The sequence below is a fragment of the Micrasema longulum genome, unplaced genomic scaffold (genome assembly GCF_059751315.1).
Source record: "Micrasema longulum isolate JH-2025_06_02 unplaced genomic scaffold, ASM5975131v1 h1tg000831l, whole genome shotgun sequence".
NCBI classification, from domain to species: Eukaryota; Metazoa; Arthropoda; class Insecta; order Trichoptera; family Brachycentridae; genus Micrasema; species Micrasema longulum.
Genome location: NW_028278023.1, coordinates 769,631 through 785,618, shown reverse-complemented (window position 1 = coordinate 785,618; position 15,988 = coordinate 769,631). Strand labels below are relative to the sequence as shown.

The following is a 15,988-nucleotide window of genomic DNA, read 5'->3' as shown; positions in this document are numbered from 1 at the left end:
AATGGCTTATAATTTGGGTATTAGTGGTATATTTAATATTTATTTTTTCTGGAACTAGGGTACACGTAAACATATTCTTATGTGTGCTCTAATAATAATAATATTTATTTATATAATATAAAAATATATTTACTGTGTTAAAATGGGAGAGCTATCCAAAGTTTAGTACTTAAAAAAAAGGAATAACAGAAAAATAATAATAATTACTGAATTTAGTAGTCATAAAATTATTTCTGCTAAAAATATTAAGATGACAATGCTTGTCATACAAGGCAAAGATATTGGCACCGCTTATGTATTGGTTTTTACATCACGTGTTTCAGGTATATTTTGTTACTTTGTGACGTTAGCATTAACAAAACAAAAATACTGAGGAAAACATAGAGAAATTATTTTGAAACGTTTCTGAGAACTTCTAGCAAATAATGAACACAACGAGACTGGCTCAAAACCGCAGAGAAAACAGCTATAAACATACAATTGCGGCTAAATAATATTCAAATCTGAATTGAAAGACTACACTGGAACCTCTTTTTATTTTTATTAATTTATGCATATAAAGGATACATATAACAAAAAAATAAAATGTATCCCTAACTCTATGAGGCCAAGAGCCTTGCGATGAATTGGGATACAATATAATGGAAAGTGGAATCATTCCTCAAAAGATACGTTCTACGCAGAACCGTGTTAAAAAAGTATACTAAAATAGAACAATGATGTTGCGAAATTCAAATCGTGTTCTAAAAAATATAAACAACATTGACACTGTACATAGGTTTTTGCAATTTTGATTTTTAAACCCATGCGTGCGGAGCACCTATTTAGGCTATCTACCCCTGACTGAATCGTCCATTATAACCACATCATCGACATACTCTAGGTCGCAGAGTTTTTGAGAGGATGAGATGGATATTCCTCGATCTAGAGGAATCGACTTCCTTAAAATGAAGTCCATAAGGGTTATAAAAAGGAACGGTGCAAGGACGCAACCTTGACGAACTCCGGTGGTGACCTCAAACCAATTTGTGACAACATCGTTGATTCTGATTCAGCCAAAGTAATTTTAAGTTCTGATGATGAGGAAGTAGGTAGCCTTCAAACCGGTTAACGTATTACTTAAAATTAAAGTGGTTTATACAAATGTATAAAGAAAAAGTGTGCAATATTAATTTCAAAGGTTTTTCGAACTACAATATTTATTTAAAGCGTAAGACTGATCATTTTCTCTTCATGCAACAGATTTTAGAACTATTTGAGTTACAAATGTAGTGTCTTTTGCACCACTTGGTACGAAAGGGGGAGGATAACTATGATTTAACGTAGCCCTTAGATGATTTTTTAGCATTTCCTTATGTATTCTTAGTAGTAAAATTATTTGTGAAGCAATATGGTGACCTTCCAGTGCCAGTGTTAGAACAATCGAGAATAAACAATATAATAATTTATTCTCTTGCAATATGACGCTCAGTATAAAACAACAATTATTTTATGACCTGTAATTACACTTCAATTATAAAACATAATGTTTAATTTGTTCTTGAGATAATATCTGTGGATGATTTATCAAATCACAATAACATACCCATTTAAAGTTGCGAACTTAGAATTTCGCGCCTTTAAGTGAAAACACGGGCAGACTTTTCTTTACATAAACGTATTCCCGCATTTTCTCCCTGGATTATGGCACTGGCACATTAATTTCTATCTACAATTTATATATTTATCATTATTTTATATTTATAGTTTTGCTTTTTTGATAATTTTTTTCTTATGGGAGCTTCCAGCTCCTCCATCCAAAAACCCAAAAAAACGTCCAGATTTATACGCCATCTTCGGGCTTAAAGGAATACAAATACGATAAATAACTCTGATAAAAGTAAAAGGTTAATTTTGATAGTATTTCTAAAAAAAAAATGGGTTTTCGGGTGCGGAAAAGGAGATAACGGAACATCGATTTTAGTTACGCATAATCAGTCCGATGTGCAGTTGTATTTATCGCGCAGTATCAGGGAGGCATTTGCCATAGAGCGACAGAAGAACAATGTTCAAGTACTTATTAATAAAAATTGTCTGGCATTGCATGAGTCAAAGTTGACAATTATTAGTAACAGACAGAAATAAATGATTTAAGACAGTCTTTTTTGTCAGCCAAGTACTAAAGAGCGAATCTCATTCAAATTCAAATGCAAATTTATAATTGTTTTTATTTTTTAGAAAATATTTATAACTCACAATCTGATTTACTGTCTTATGAGACTCGTAATAATCTACAGTACAGTAATAATCTAGACAATAATCTACATCTCAACTTAAGTAAGTGCAAGGTTATGAGATTTTTTCGTCTGGAAAATCCAATTATATACGACTGAACGATGAAATATTATCATCTGTATCTAGTATACGAGATTTAGGTATTTTACTTGGCATAAATTTTCTTTTTCAATTCATATTGAATATGTTATAAATATATCGTTAAAATTCCTTGGATATATTAACAAAAGCAAAACTGACTTCAAAAATGTCAATACCCTTAAAACTCTCTTCTGTTCCCCAGTTCGCCCGCACCTAGAGTATTCCTCTGTTATCTGGTTTCCAGATTGTGATGTTCACATCAAAAGCATTGAATCTGTTCAACATTGATTTTTAAGAAAGATAGGCTGGAGGTTGGGCTTATCCAGAGACCAATATACGTATAGTTAGAAACTAGGTTAAATATATCTTCTCTTCAAGATCGTCAAAATGAATCCGACCTTCTAGTCCTGTTTAAAATTCTCAACTTACTCTTTAATGCGCCTGAACTACTGAGCTCAATAAAATTAAATATCCCAACTAGAAACCTCAGACGAAACTTATGCTTTCATACCGATAACCATAGAACTAACTATGGTTTTCATTCCCCTATGCCCAGAATTCTTAGGTCTGCCAACAAACATACCAGTCTTGATTTCTTTGATAACAAGTTGTCTCCTTTCATACGATCACTGAATCAAATTCAATTACAAACACCTCTCTCCCGCTTTCTGCTTCCTATCCCGCCAAGTCTACTTTATACCATTGTGTCTTTCTACTTTCCTTTATAATAATTTTGTTTGTATAAATATGTCCTTAAAAATGCCCATTGGGCGTATATATATAAAACTTACTGGGGATCATGGGTTCATCGCAGTATATGAAGTTTATTTAGGTAACACACAGTCAACAATCTTTTTGAAAATCAACCAACGTGGAATTATCATAAAATGTAGGTATATAAATATGAAACATACTGTCCCCTTAAATAACATTATTTGTAAAATTTTGATTTCCTAAATATCTTGTGTGATTCTAGAGTATTCTAAATAATAATTTATTTTCAAATTTTTTGCTCATTATTAGAAGCATAAAATATATTTTTAAATTTCTAATTTTTAATCCCCGCAAAAACGGTCATTTCCTAATACGCCCCTAATACGTCACGATTCATGTTTATTTGTTTCTAGCCATTGAGTTTTGTTTCATTATTTCATTATCACGAATGTTGACGTCACAACAGTCGCGTTTTTCTACGAACGTACTTTCATTGAATTTATTTTTTACATTTATGTATAAAAACATTGCTTCACAATATCCATATTGATTTTGAAAATACAATTAATTATTCTTATTCCATTTTATATATTTTAATCGGAATTTGTAGTATGTGATATTCCCATATTCTTCTTTCAAAAATTTCTAAGTTTGCTTGCTCTTTTATTTTTCGCTACCCTCATATGTATTATAATATTTCATTGCGAGTCTTCAAAATTTAATGTTATGTAGACGAAAGTGAGATTTTCGACACCTTCTTCTGTTCGCTTTCAATCGAGAGAATAAAGTATATTGAAGATGCTATGAATTGTTTACTAATTTGTAGCAAAATAATGAAGGAGAACACATTACTGACCCATTTTATTGTATTTTTTTTGTGTCATCTTGTTCTCTTGTGGCGAGCCGTAATTTATTTTATAGTACACAATATGTAAGTAATATTTATAAATGAATATATATTTTTTTGTGGTTCTAGAAAATCAAACAACAATTATTATTAACCACGCGATGTACGCAGCTTTATTCTACACTTTTTTAATAACAGCCGTCATAATGGTGACTAGAGAGTGATTTCCTAGGAAAACGGTGTTGATAACACCGTTAAAAAATAAAGCCACTCTCTAGTCACCGTTACGACGGCTGTCCACCGCATCACTGTTCATTACGGCCGTTAAGATACGGGCACCGCTGTCCTAGGAAACCCTAGCTTAAGAGATCCATTACTCTCATTTATTAAATCGTATCTTACTGGTAGGAAACAAAATGTTCGGATGAATAACTATTTATCAACCAGTGCTGATGTTACATTGGGTGTACCTCAAGGTGCTCATTTGGCACCCCTGCTTTTCAATTTGTTTATTAATGATGTTGCTAAATCATTCTCTTACTTTCGCCTTTGGCTCTTCGCGGACGACAACAAAATTCTCAAAATAATTCAAACTTTACAAGACTGTTTTCTTCTTCAAGCAGACATTAACTTTTTTAACCAATGGTGTACAGTCAATAAATTAGAACTAAATACTAAAAAATGCAAAATAATGTCATTTCATAGAACAAAACAATCGATTTCCTCCGAGTACCTATAAGAAAACTCCAAAATTGATGTAGTTAAGTCCATCAGAGATTTAGGAGTTGTTTTGGACTATAAACTGACATACAACGAGCATATAGATAAAACAGTAAATAAATCACTGAAATTACTTGGCTTCATTAAGAGAATATCCTCTGATTTTACTAATGTCCGTACAATCAAAACTCTTTATTGCTCGACTGTTCGCCCTCTTCTAGAATATGCCTCCTAGAATAGTGGTCGGGTCTCCATTTTATGTCAATCGCATAAACCCCATTGAATCAGTCCAACATCGCTTGCTTCGAAAAGTAGCGTGGATGCTTGGAATAGAGAGGTAATTATTCTTATGCTAATATAGAGTCAATGTTAAATATTTCTAGTCTACAAAAACGTAGAACTAATATTGACTTCGTATATATATATACGGCATACTAAATGGTATAATCGATGTTCCATCATTACTGGGATAAGTAAAATTCAATATTCCAACTCGTAGAATGAGACACAATGAAGTACTGTTCATCGATCAGCATAGAACAAACTATGGCCTTAATTCTCCAATGTCTTTGTCGTATTGTTAACTCAAGACAAGATCTGGACTTTTTTGGTTTAAGTTTACAACGATTTAAACGAGCACTAAATAAATAGTCCAGATCTTGTCTTGATGTCCCTTATGTTTGTCAATGCTTCTTTTCTTTTTTTTAATGTTTTAAACTATTCTTTTATTGTAATATTTAAACCCTATAAATCGTATACATGGACAATGTCCGTTAATAAATAAATAAATAAATAAACTATGCATTTACCGAGAAAACACATTGTTTACTTGAATATCTTTATTTGCGTTGCTGTGCCGATGGTGTAGAATATGAGGAAAGAAAATTGTAACTTTGGCTAAAATGTATAAAATGGAAGCACTGGCACTGTGTAAAATTGTCATTTAGTACTTATTAACTATGATAAATTACGAGTTAATTTAATATGCATAGAATGTTCCCTCTCCGTTGAAACTTCCGAATAAAAAGTATATAGAAATGCTCTTCTACTAAAATGTAATGTTCTGTAAAAATTTTGTGACAGTCATAAATAAATAAATAATAATAATAATTTAACGAGAATATTTGCATGAACGTTAAAAGTATCTTCGTCGGTAACTTATAATTGAACATGTTTAGAAAAAAAATTGTATGCATATTCTACTTTTCATACAGAAAAATTAATTTTACTCTGTATAAATGTTTACTTCCCATTGTAATCGGGGCCCTGCAATCTATTTGGTAACATTGTATTGCATTGCATTTACACGTAAATAACTCGTCGCATTTTGTGGAAGAATACTATTATTGCTTATTACGATAGAAGTAAGATATAAACATGTCAATTTATTTATAAAATAATGCTATAAAATTGATATCATGTGAGCTATTTGACTGTTTACGTATAAAAGAAATGTCTTGCAATGTTTTCTAATATTTGTGGCAGATATTTTATAAGAAACGCATTTCAAAGGCTCGCCGAATCGAAGGATTAGTAAGTCATTCGCATTTAAAAAAACTGATTTTTATTTATTTATGTTTATTGTTGTGCACACAGTTCTATGTTGGTATAATACAATTACGAGTATATTGCAAAAAAACATGAACCTAACACAGCACCAATTACTTACACAAAACAATAAATAATACAATTTCCGAACAGGATAACAAAATGTGACGAGAATATGTAAAACACGTGACTATTTGTATTGGTATCTCCATTGTTGTGAATGAGTATGGCTTATGGAGTGATGTGTGTAAAATGTGCTGTTTGTTTTATATGTATAGTGGGTTTAGTATTTTTTGTCAATGTTTTTTATCTTTATTTTTTTCAATAAGATGCTGAATATTATCAACAAAGGCTAAATATTATTATTGTCAATGAGACTAAGCTTCTGTTCGTGGCGGAGAGCTGAGTCGTTGAATAAGTCAAGATCGCACGTCTTCTCATATTTTGAAAAATGTCATTCCTCTTCCTAATAGAGTATTCTTATCTGCTCTGGTGTTGAATTTGTTATTGCTCAGTAACGTAGTATGTCTAGTGCGACGCAGGTGAATATTGAAATCTATTTCGGCCAGCAAATTGGCGCAATCGATCGGATTATTAAGTAAATTATAAATAAATAATTGATCCGCAATCATGCGCCTTTTGTGAAGGCAAGTTTAGTTAAGCTAGGAAAGTTATATTGCATGTATTTAAGAAATTTATTTTGTACTTTATCTATTAGTTTATGTAAATGTTGTAATGGGTATTCCAGATGTAGGAGGCGTATTCTAGGTGACTTCTGATTTATTAGTTACAAAGTACAATGGCAGTACTTGAATTTTTAAACGGTTTATACACTCTTATTAGAAAGTCTTAATTTTTATATGATTTTGATTAAATAACCTCCATATGAGTGTTGAAAATAAGTTTTGTGTTCAAGATGACTCCCAATTTCCTTCAACTGTTTTTGTTTTGGTTGATTAATGTTATTGGAATCATACGTAAAAGTATTATTTTTTTGTTCCTGATAAATGATATTTTATGGCATTTCAAGACGTTTAGGACTATGTCATTCTCTTGGCAGTATGTTGCAAAGCGGTTCAAATCGTTTTGCATGGGATCGAAATCAGAAGGAGAGTTGATTGAACAATAAATTTTAATATTTCAAAATCAATTAATACTCTGCTTTTAATTTTTAAATACATAAGTCACGTTCTTATTTCAAAATAGACATGCATTTTATCATTATTTATTTATCAAAAAGAACAAGCTGAATGATTTATCTTTTTTTTATATTAGAGGACATAATTTTATACTCTTGTTTTAAAATAAGCGAAAAACAATATGTATTTTAGATAAATGCGTGCATAGAGGCAACACAAGTGCAAGTAGAAAATCATTATTCCACTTACAGGAAAAAAATATTTTAATAAATGGTATTGAAAATATAAAAGTATTCAAAGCCAATCTAAGGAAATTTGTTTGAAAAAGTTTTGAAACCATAAAAGAATTCAAAGCTAAACTAAAGAGTTATAATAAACCCACTCCATCAAAACTTACATGCAGTTTTCATAAAGCATATTACATGCTTTAATGTTTTAAAAAATATAAATATTTAAAAAAATATTTATTCTTTTTTTGTTTACTTATTTACACATACATAAATATTACAAAAAAATTAAAAAAATGACGGATCCCAAATTCTATGAGGCCAAGAGCCCTGTGTTGAGTTGGGATACAACATAATGAAGAGTGGAAGCATGTACTCTTTTATTATTAAATAATAGCAAAATGAAAATTTAAAAATATTACAAAAAGATATATTTCAATAAGCATCTGGACACGCTTAATAGTATATTAATATATGCAATATCTCGCAGCAGTCTCCTGCAATGGTTTCTTCCATTAGACAAAATCCAAATTTGTACTCTTTTTGAAACATTCAAACTGACAAAAAACTCTTATTTTTATGTATTTTCATAAAGACTACTTTCTGTAGCTGCTCCATGTGTTTTTATGTTCGTTTTTTAGGAAAACCACTTTGCAAATAATGTTTATTTAAACGTAATTTCTCTGAAGGCTTTCAGATTCGTCAAACATTGCGTAGTGTTGTTTGTTCTTGAATATTGATTCCAATTGAGCCATGGAAATTTCTCTCGGCAAAATAACATGTAATAACGTCATTAGCAACCGCTCTGTCGGTATCATCTGTACACATAATATATGCATACCTGTACCTGGCATACGAACAATAAAGGTTAAAAAGATTATAGAATAATCAAATCGTTTTTGCCATAAAGTGGCTCGTTATTTAGGAAAAAAATATAAATTACGCAGTTATCAATATATAATATCTGGAGGGAGCGAGGTAGGTTAGGCGTTAAAATAATGCAAGTAGAAAAACATTCATATTTATTTTCGTATGCTCGGTCGATTTTCGTAAGCAAAAATTCCTACCATTTGTGGTTAAGTTAACCCTACACTGCATGATCTTCTGTAAATAAAATTAAAAATAGTTTTTGTCTACATTTTAATACACAGAGTATGGGAAAAATAATAATAAAAATAAAATAATAAAAATTGTATGGTTTATTACGAAAAATTCAAATGTAACATATATGTTAACTTGTACGTAAAGGAGTGATTTAGTTTTCGATGAGTATCATTTGTTTCTTTTTATTTTTTCAAATAATCTGAGCAATAATAAATTAGACATTATACTCATACATTTTTAAATTATAACTTAGAAATTTGAGATATTTTTTTATTGAGAAAACTTGTAGATTTTTATTTTTAAGAGGTGTGGGAAATACAAAAACAATTGTTATTCTTATTCGCACATAAGTTTAATTCACATTTTGAGTATTTGATGAACGATAGTAACTAGCAACAAGGAAAAGACTGCAAGTATGTCGTTGTATTCATTATCTGTGATAAATTCACGATGAATCCAGTCCGACATTATTTCTGTAGGCAAGTCAAAACACGCGTTCAGGCACAAGTTATCAGATATGTTACAACCAAAGTAATTACGATATTAGAACTTATGTAAATAAGTTAGATTGATTAAAATAATTAAAAACACAATAACATACCTTGGTGTAGTTAAAAACAATACTTTATGAAAGTTTTACTGAGAAATTAAATTTATTTCAATAATGAACCAGCAGCATAAACATAACACATTTGCAGGTTGGGACAAGCTGTCAAACTAATTTGAATAATATTATCTACCAGACTACTGCATCCGAGTGTGTATTATTTTCTTACGCCTAAAGATGTAACAGATCCGTTAACTTGAGCTTTAAAGGTATTCGACGTATTTTAAGATACTTAAATTTACCTTTTAGAGAGATGTATCATATATGATACAAAATGCAGTGTAGGGTTTAGAAGTAGGTTTAGCAAATCCATTATTTTACTATTTATTTATGTACGTATTCGTTCAAAAATAATTTAACTTTAATTTATTATACATTTATTGAGAAATAGTCCCAACTCCATAAGAGTTAAGGTAAAAATACACTACAATAATATTATAATGTAATAAGAACACAATTAAAAAAATAGCACATCAATATAAAAAGAATTGGCAAAGACAACTATGAATTTTCCCGATGTTATTAAATTCAATAAATCCAGAATAACAAATTATTTTTAATGAAATTGTTGATGTATCTATGAAAAGAATATGCTATTTAGTATTTAAGGGTATTAGGAGCAAACTTAGAAATCTCCATTGAATGCATTTATGTTAAGTTTACGCATTTACGGGGCTTATGACCTGTCATTGGCTAATTAAGTGGCCACTTTACATTCTGTGTAACATTCACTATTTTGTCTATGTTTGAACATCCATATTTCTTCAATTCTTTCATTTTTTTATTTTAGTGAAGTTAAAGAGCTGAAACTTTTATTGTTGTGAAGAGATTCATCTGACTGAATTATTTCACATACTAGGCAACCAACGCCTGAAAACAATTTTTCAATTTTTAAACTTCTTCTTGGACCAGTTGGTTTCATTACAATATTTGAGTTAGTCCAATGTTCGTAGACAAAAGACTGGATTTTATCCCCTCGTGAGTCATTAAGATTAACAAATTACAAAAGGGATGGAGAACACCTTAAATATAGAATTGAAGAAATATGGATGTTCAAACATAGGCAAAATGGTCAATGTTACACAGTGTGTAAAGTGGCCACTTAAACCATCCAATGACAGGTCGTAAGCCCTGTAAATGCCTAGACTTCCATATTAATTTATTTAAGGTATTCTCCATCCCTGTTGTAATTTTTTATGCTTATATGTCTTCTTGCCTATACTGATCATAGTGGTTTAGGATGTGACAGGGTATAAAGAACACCCTGTATATTTCATCTTTCCGATTTGAAATCTCTCATTGTTTGCATGGGTATTGGCTACACAGCACCGTAATGCGCGGATGTCTTTGGTTCAGTGAAGGGAGGATTAAATTCATACGCCTATATTGTAAACATGTTTTATTCCCAGGGTAATAGCAAAATGAACTTGGATCTCTTTGTTCTGGTATTGGTTGGATTGAGTACTATCCCCTCCGCCTTTTCTGATGATGAGCCAGATTCAATATACACAACAAAGTATGATAATGTGGACTTGGATGAAATCTTACGCAGTGATAGGCTTCTAAAAAATTACGTCAACTGTCTGCTAGAAAAGGGGCGCTGTACCGCGGATAGTTTGGAACTCAAAAGTACGTAATATAATATATCTATAACAGGTCTTAATGTAGTAAAAAGATACAAATAAATTATATCGATGGTATTAGGTCAAAACATCGGAACTGAAATTTTGTCGATTTCATGTTATGTTGGAATTTTACCCACTTTATGGCAATATATTAATTTGTATGACTAAATGTGAAATCACTGTGAATTTAGTTATACTAAAACAAGTTGAGAAATTTGTGTATCTGGGAAGTATGTTCACTAGGGATGGAATGACTGAGAAAGATATTAAAAAGAGGGTGATTGCCGGGAACAGAGTAAACGGTGCACTTAAATCGACCTTGGCAAATAAATGCTTGTCACAAGAGGCAAAATTGGCAGTTCACAACGGAGTCCTGGTCCCGTCCCTGATGTATGGGGGCAAAGTATGGACTTGAAAAAACAGGGATGAAAGCAGGCTGAATGCTGTCGAAATGCGATCTCTCGGGCGAATGTGTGGTAAAACTATGTACGATAGATGCACAAATGTTGAGATCCGTACATTATGTAAGGCTGAGACAAGCAATATTGACAAAATCAAGAAAGGAGCTCAGCGTTGGTTTGGACATGTAGAACGAATGGACAGCGAAAGAACGGCTAAGAATATTTACAATCCGAATGTTAATGGATGCAGAAATAGACGAAGACCGAGAAAGACATGGCATGACCAAATTCAACAAATACTTAAAGATGGACATGTCAAAAATCGGAATAATCGGCGCGCGTGCATGAGAAGATGTATGAATGTAGAGGAAGCGAGATCTGTACGCAAAGATAGAGTGTTGTGGCGTTCTATCCTCTCTGCCTACCCTTACAGGGAAACGGCGTGATGGTTTGTTTTGTTTGTATTAATTTGATTAAAGCCTGGTAATTTCGTTGTATGAAAAATAATATTTTTCAGCTTTAAGTGCAAACCAATTTCAAATTAATTTTCCAACGTACTTTCATAACATGTTGTTTGAACTTATTTAAAGAAAATCTTCCCGATGCCATCAACAACGATTGCAAGAAATGCAGTGAAAAACAAAAGGAGGGTTCAGACAAAGTGACGCATTACCTTATAGATAGCAAACCGGAATGGTGGGACGAACTTGAAAAAAAGTAAGTACCCACTTACTTATTTGAGAGTAATTTCGAGTGCACACTTAATTGCGTTGATTTGATGCACAATCACAGTGTATTTCGATCCGTCACATGAAGGCCATATGTATTTTTATTGGTGATGAAACGGATAGTGGTTTGGCCGGATACCGGATATCTGGCGAGCTCAAGCCGGATAGCCAGATATCCGGCTTATTGTAAAAAAAAAAACAATAAAAACACCCCGGTACTCACATTTCGTAAAAATCCGCTCTAAATACATATTTTATTTTTACCAAAAAAAAATACCATATTTTTACGAAAGTTTTATTAAAACTTTTTAAGAAGTAAAATTTACAACTCTCTTCTAACATCTGAGTTTATTTTTACGCTCATATAAAAAAAACATGTTACAAACATTACTGATACATACTAATAAAATTAGGTCGGTTTTATTAAAACATAAAATACATAAAATTCAACGAGAAATTTAGTGCTACAGGAAAGTTTTCTTAATCAAATTAGAGCATAAAATTGTAATGCGATGTTTCTCTAAAATGCATAAAAAAAATTATAAAAATGGTTTAAATAAAAATGAAATAGTTGAACGACGTCAGAAGTTCTTGTAAATAAACCATTTAATTAAAGCGTTGACACGTGTGTTACGATAGATTTCCAAGAAGACATTTTTTCTGTGTTAGTAAATTTATAAAAGTCACGAAAACTCACCGACGTAAACTAGTGATGTGACGATAGGGATAATTTTAAAATGACGAAACTTTAAATTTATTTCAACAGAGAGGGAAAACGTTTTTGAGAAAGGAATATGAAAGTTCAGGCATTTACAAGGCTTATGGCCTGTCATTGGCTGGTTTAAGTGGCCACTTTACAACTGTGTAACATTCACCATTTTGCCCATGTTTGAACATCCACATTTCCTCAACTCTTCCATCTGTTGACTTTTGTGAAGTAAAAAAGCTGAAACCTTTATCACGTGGGTGAGATTCATCCGGCTGAACCAAATCACCTACTAGGCAACGCCTGAAAACAATTTTCCAACTTTTATACTTCTTCTTTTACCGGGTAGTCAATTCAACAATGTTTGAGTATGTCCAAATGCTTGCAGACTGGCTGGATATCCTCCCTAGGGAGTTATTCACATTTAAATTTATTTCAACAGAGAGGGTAAACATTTTTGAGAAGGGAATATGGAAGTCTAGGCATTTACAGGGAGGTCATAAGCCCTGTAAATTTGGACATACTCAAACATTGTTGACGAAACTTATTTCAATCTTATCGACGATAATACGGTACACATATTTTTTATTTGTCTTAATTTGATAGTCTTCTAACATATAAAATAACCACTGAACTTCTTGTACTGTAATTTTTATTTATTCAAGGTACAATCCGGACGGTTCATATAAAAAGACTTATTTGGAATCGAAAGGAGAAAAACCGTCGTCAGAAGGTTTGTAAAATAAAGAGTGGAATCCTAAAATACATTTGTTAATTAATAATAATAAAAGTACTATTTATACAAAAACACTGTTTCATTACTTAATAACAATAGCAATGTTATATTGAAATAAATTGAAAAACATTTATTTACTCAATTAATTATTAACTTGTGAGAGTGCGGGTATTATCCTTGGCTCTACCCGAGCGAGTTTCTCCAGGGTATGCTTGGCTACAACAGTTTAGAGACTAGAAGGAATGTGTATTTGACTACACATTTTTATCGATTGTTGCGCGGTATGATCGATAATTCTGAAATTATGATGAGCATTGGCTTGTATGTTCCTGATAATTACCTAAGACAGCGTCAGCATAGATTGTTTCATATTCCGATATTCAGGACCAACCTGCCTGTGGTTATGCCTGTTGAAAGGGCTACCGCTATGCTGAACAACATCGCTCTGGATATTGATATTTTCCATGTATCCGAAGGGGTTTTCCGGAACAGAATTCTTCTACAACTTTGACATGAGTCTCTTTCGTGTATTTTTTTTTCTTTTTTATAATATGTACGTATTGAATATATTTTTGTAATGTATATGTTTTATTTGAAATAAATGAATTTAATTGAATTGAACTTATTTAAATAAAACAACAAATTTACCGAAATATGGTAAAAAAAAATCATTTCAATATACATATCGAAAAACCCCTTTATTTTTTTTTAAAGTTACGCTAATAATATTTATCTGTTATTATTTTATAGAATCATTAGCATAATAATTTCAATGTAAAATTTCGTCAATCAATCTATGTTATAAAACTGAAAATAGCAAGTGTGTTTGTTTTTCCGTCACAGGAACTCCTCCGAAATGGTAAGTTGTAGTAACGTGAAATTTGAACATGTCATTCTAGATGTATTTTCTGGGTCAACATTCCTATTTTCAAGGCGAATTTTTCTGGGCCTTCCTCGGTATAAAACCGAACTTCTTAAAGACATAGTGACGTGAAAATTAGAATTTACATTAAAAATATTATTTTTTACTAACTGCTGGGGGGTGCCTGGTCTGTACCGAAATCCTAATAAAAATTTGAAACTCCTAAACGCCTAGTTGCAGCAATGTTAAATAAGTAGAGTACTTTAAATGTAATTTTAAACTCAATTTATACAATTTTAACTTCAATTTTAATTCAATATCCCCAACAGGAAACCGTGACGACGTGAAATTCAAACACGTCATGTAAAATATTATTTTAGGTCAATGGTAGGTACTATTTACAACATAAAATTTACCCAGCGTTGATTGGTGATCATAACTAACTCCCTTACGGTAAGCTATTAATTTATCAGGGATGGAGAATACCTTGAATAAGGGAATATGGAAGTCTAGGCATTTACGGGGCATGTGACCTGTCATTGGCTGGTTTAAGTAGCCACTTTACACACTTTGAAACATTCACCATTTTTACTATCTTTGAACTACACAGTGTGTAAAATGGTCACTTAAACCAGCCAATGACAGGTCATAAGCTCTGTAAATACCTAGACTTTCATATTCCCTTATTTAAGGTATTCTCCATCCCTGTTGTAATTTGTTAATCTTAATGATTCCCGAAGGGGTGAATTCCCAGTCTTTTGTCTACGAAAATTTGGACAAACTCAAATATTGTGATAAAATTTTAATTGTAAAATTGTCTTATAAAATTGTATATATTATCAACATTTTAAGGAAATAAATGCATGTGTATATTTAAAAGTAATTACAAGGTAAATTAATACCGATTTGGCTATTCTATCACCTGAGTACCAACGGGCCATTATTTTGCAGGAAACTGTAGCTAATTTCGTGTTTAATAATCCTATAATGGTTTTTGTCCATATGGGAGGCTCTATAAGCGGTAGCGCGTTAATACTCTGAGATTGTACTAGATCTTTAAGCGCTAGTATTAAAAAAAAATGTAAAAACATAATATTATTATATAATGTTATAAAAAATCCCTATTTATCAATAAAAATAAATTGATATTAGGTAATGCATTACATTTATGCATATTATACTAAAAAACCGCCTTTGGTATGTTTATACATTTAAAAAAGAATAAAAACCATTTGAAATATCATTCTAAAACGCCTTCCGCAGCGACCTCTAACAAATATACGAGGAAACTTTTTCTTTTCTACCAAATTTGTTTTAAAAGGCTTTTAGACGTTGCTTCAAGTGCAATAATGAAACTATACTTTTTTTCATATAAATTTTTAATTTTGATCAAATAACCCGAAATAATTTTATTTTATTCGTAATGTTAATGCACGAGGAAGAAAGAAACTTCAAAAATGTGTCATTTATTAGTAGTTTTATTTTTAAATTAATATTAAAAATACATATTATTTGGTCAAATTAATTATTCTCCCCCTTAAAATAACCGCACAAAAAATAAATACAGTATCAAAAGAATTTAGATCACCTCTTAATTATAGTAGTAAAAATACGTACCTATGTAGTTTCATTCCATTAATTCTGTTCCTTAGGTCTAAAAGGTTTTTTT

The 15,988-nt window shown here is 31.2% G+C and overlaps 1 protein-coding gene across 1 annotated transcript; it reads left to right on the top strand.

Moving 5' to 3' along the window:
• The first annotated feature begins 6,587 nt into the window (after window positions 1–6,587).
• LOC148278751 (ejaculatory bulb-specific protein 3-like) lies at window positions 6,588–13,523 on the top strand. The gene is made up of 4 exons (XM_088230947.1): window positions 6,588–6,726; window positions 10,671–10,890; window positions 11,878–12,004; window positions 13,387–13,523. The coding sequence occupies exons 1-4, from the start codon at window positions 6,709–6,711 to the stop codon at window positions 13,460–13,462; spliced, it is 441 nt and encodes a 146-aa protein (XP_088087073.1). The 5' UTR covers window positions 6,588–6,708; the 3' UTR covers window positions 13,463–13,523.
• The last annotated feature ends 2,465 nt before the right edge of the window (window positions 13,524–15,988 follow it).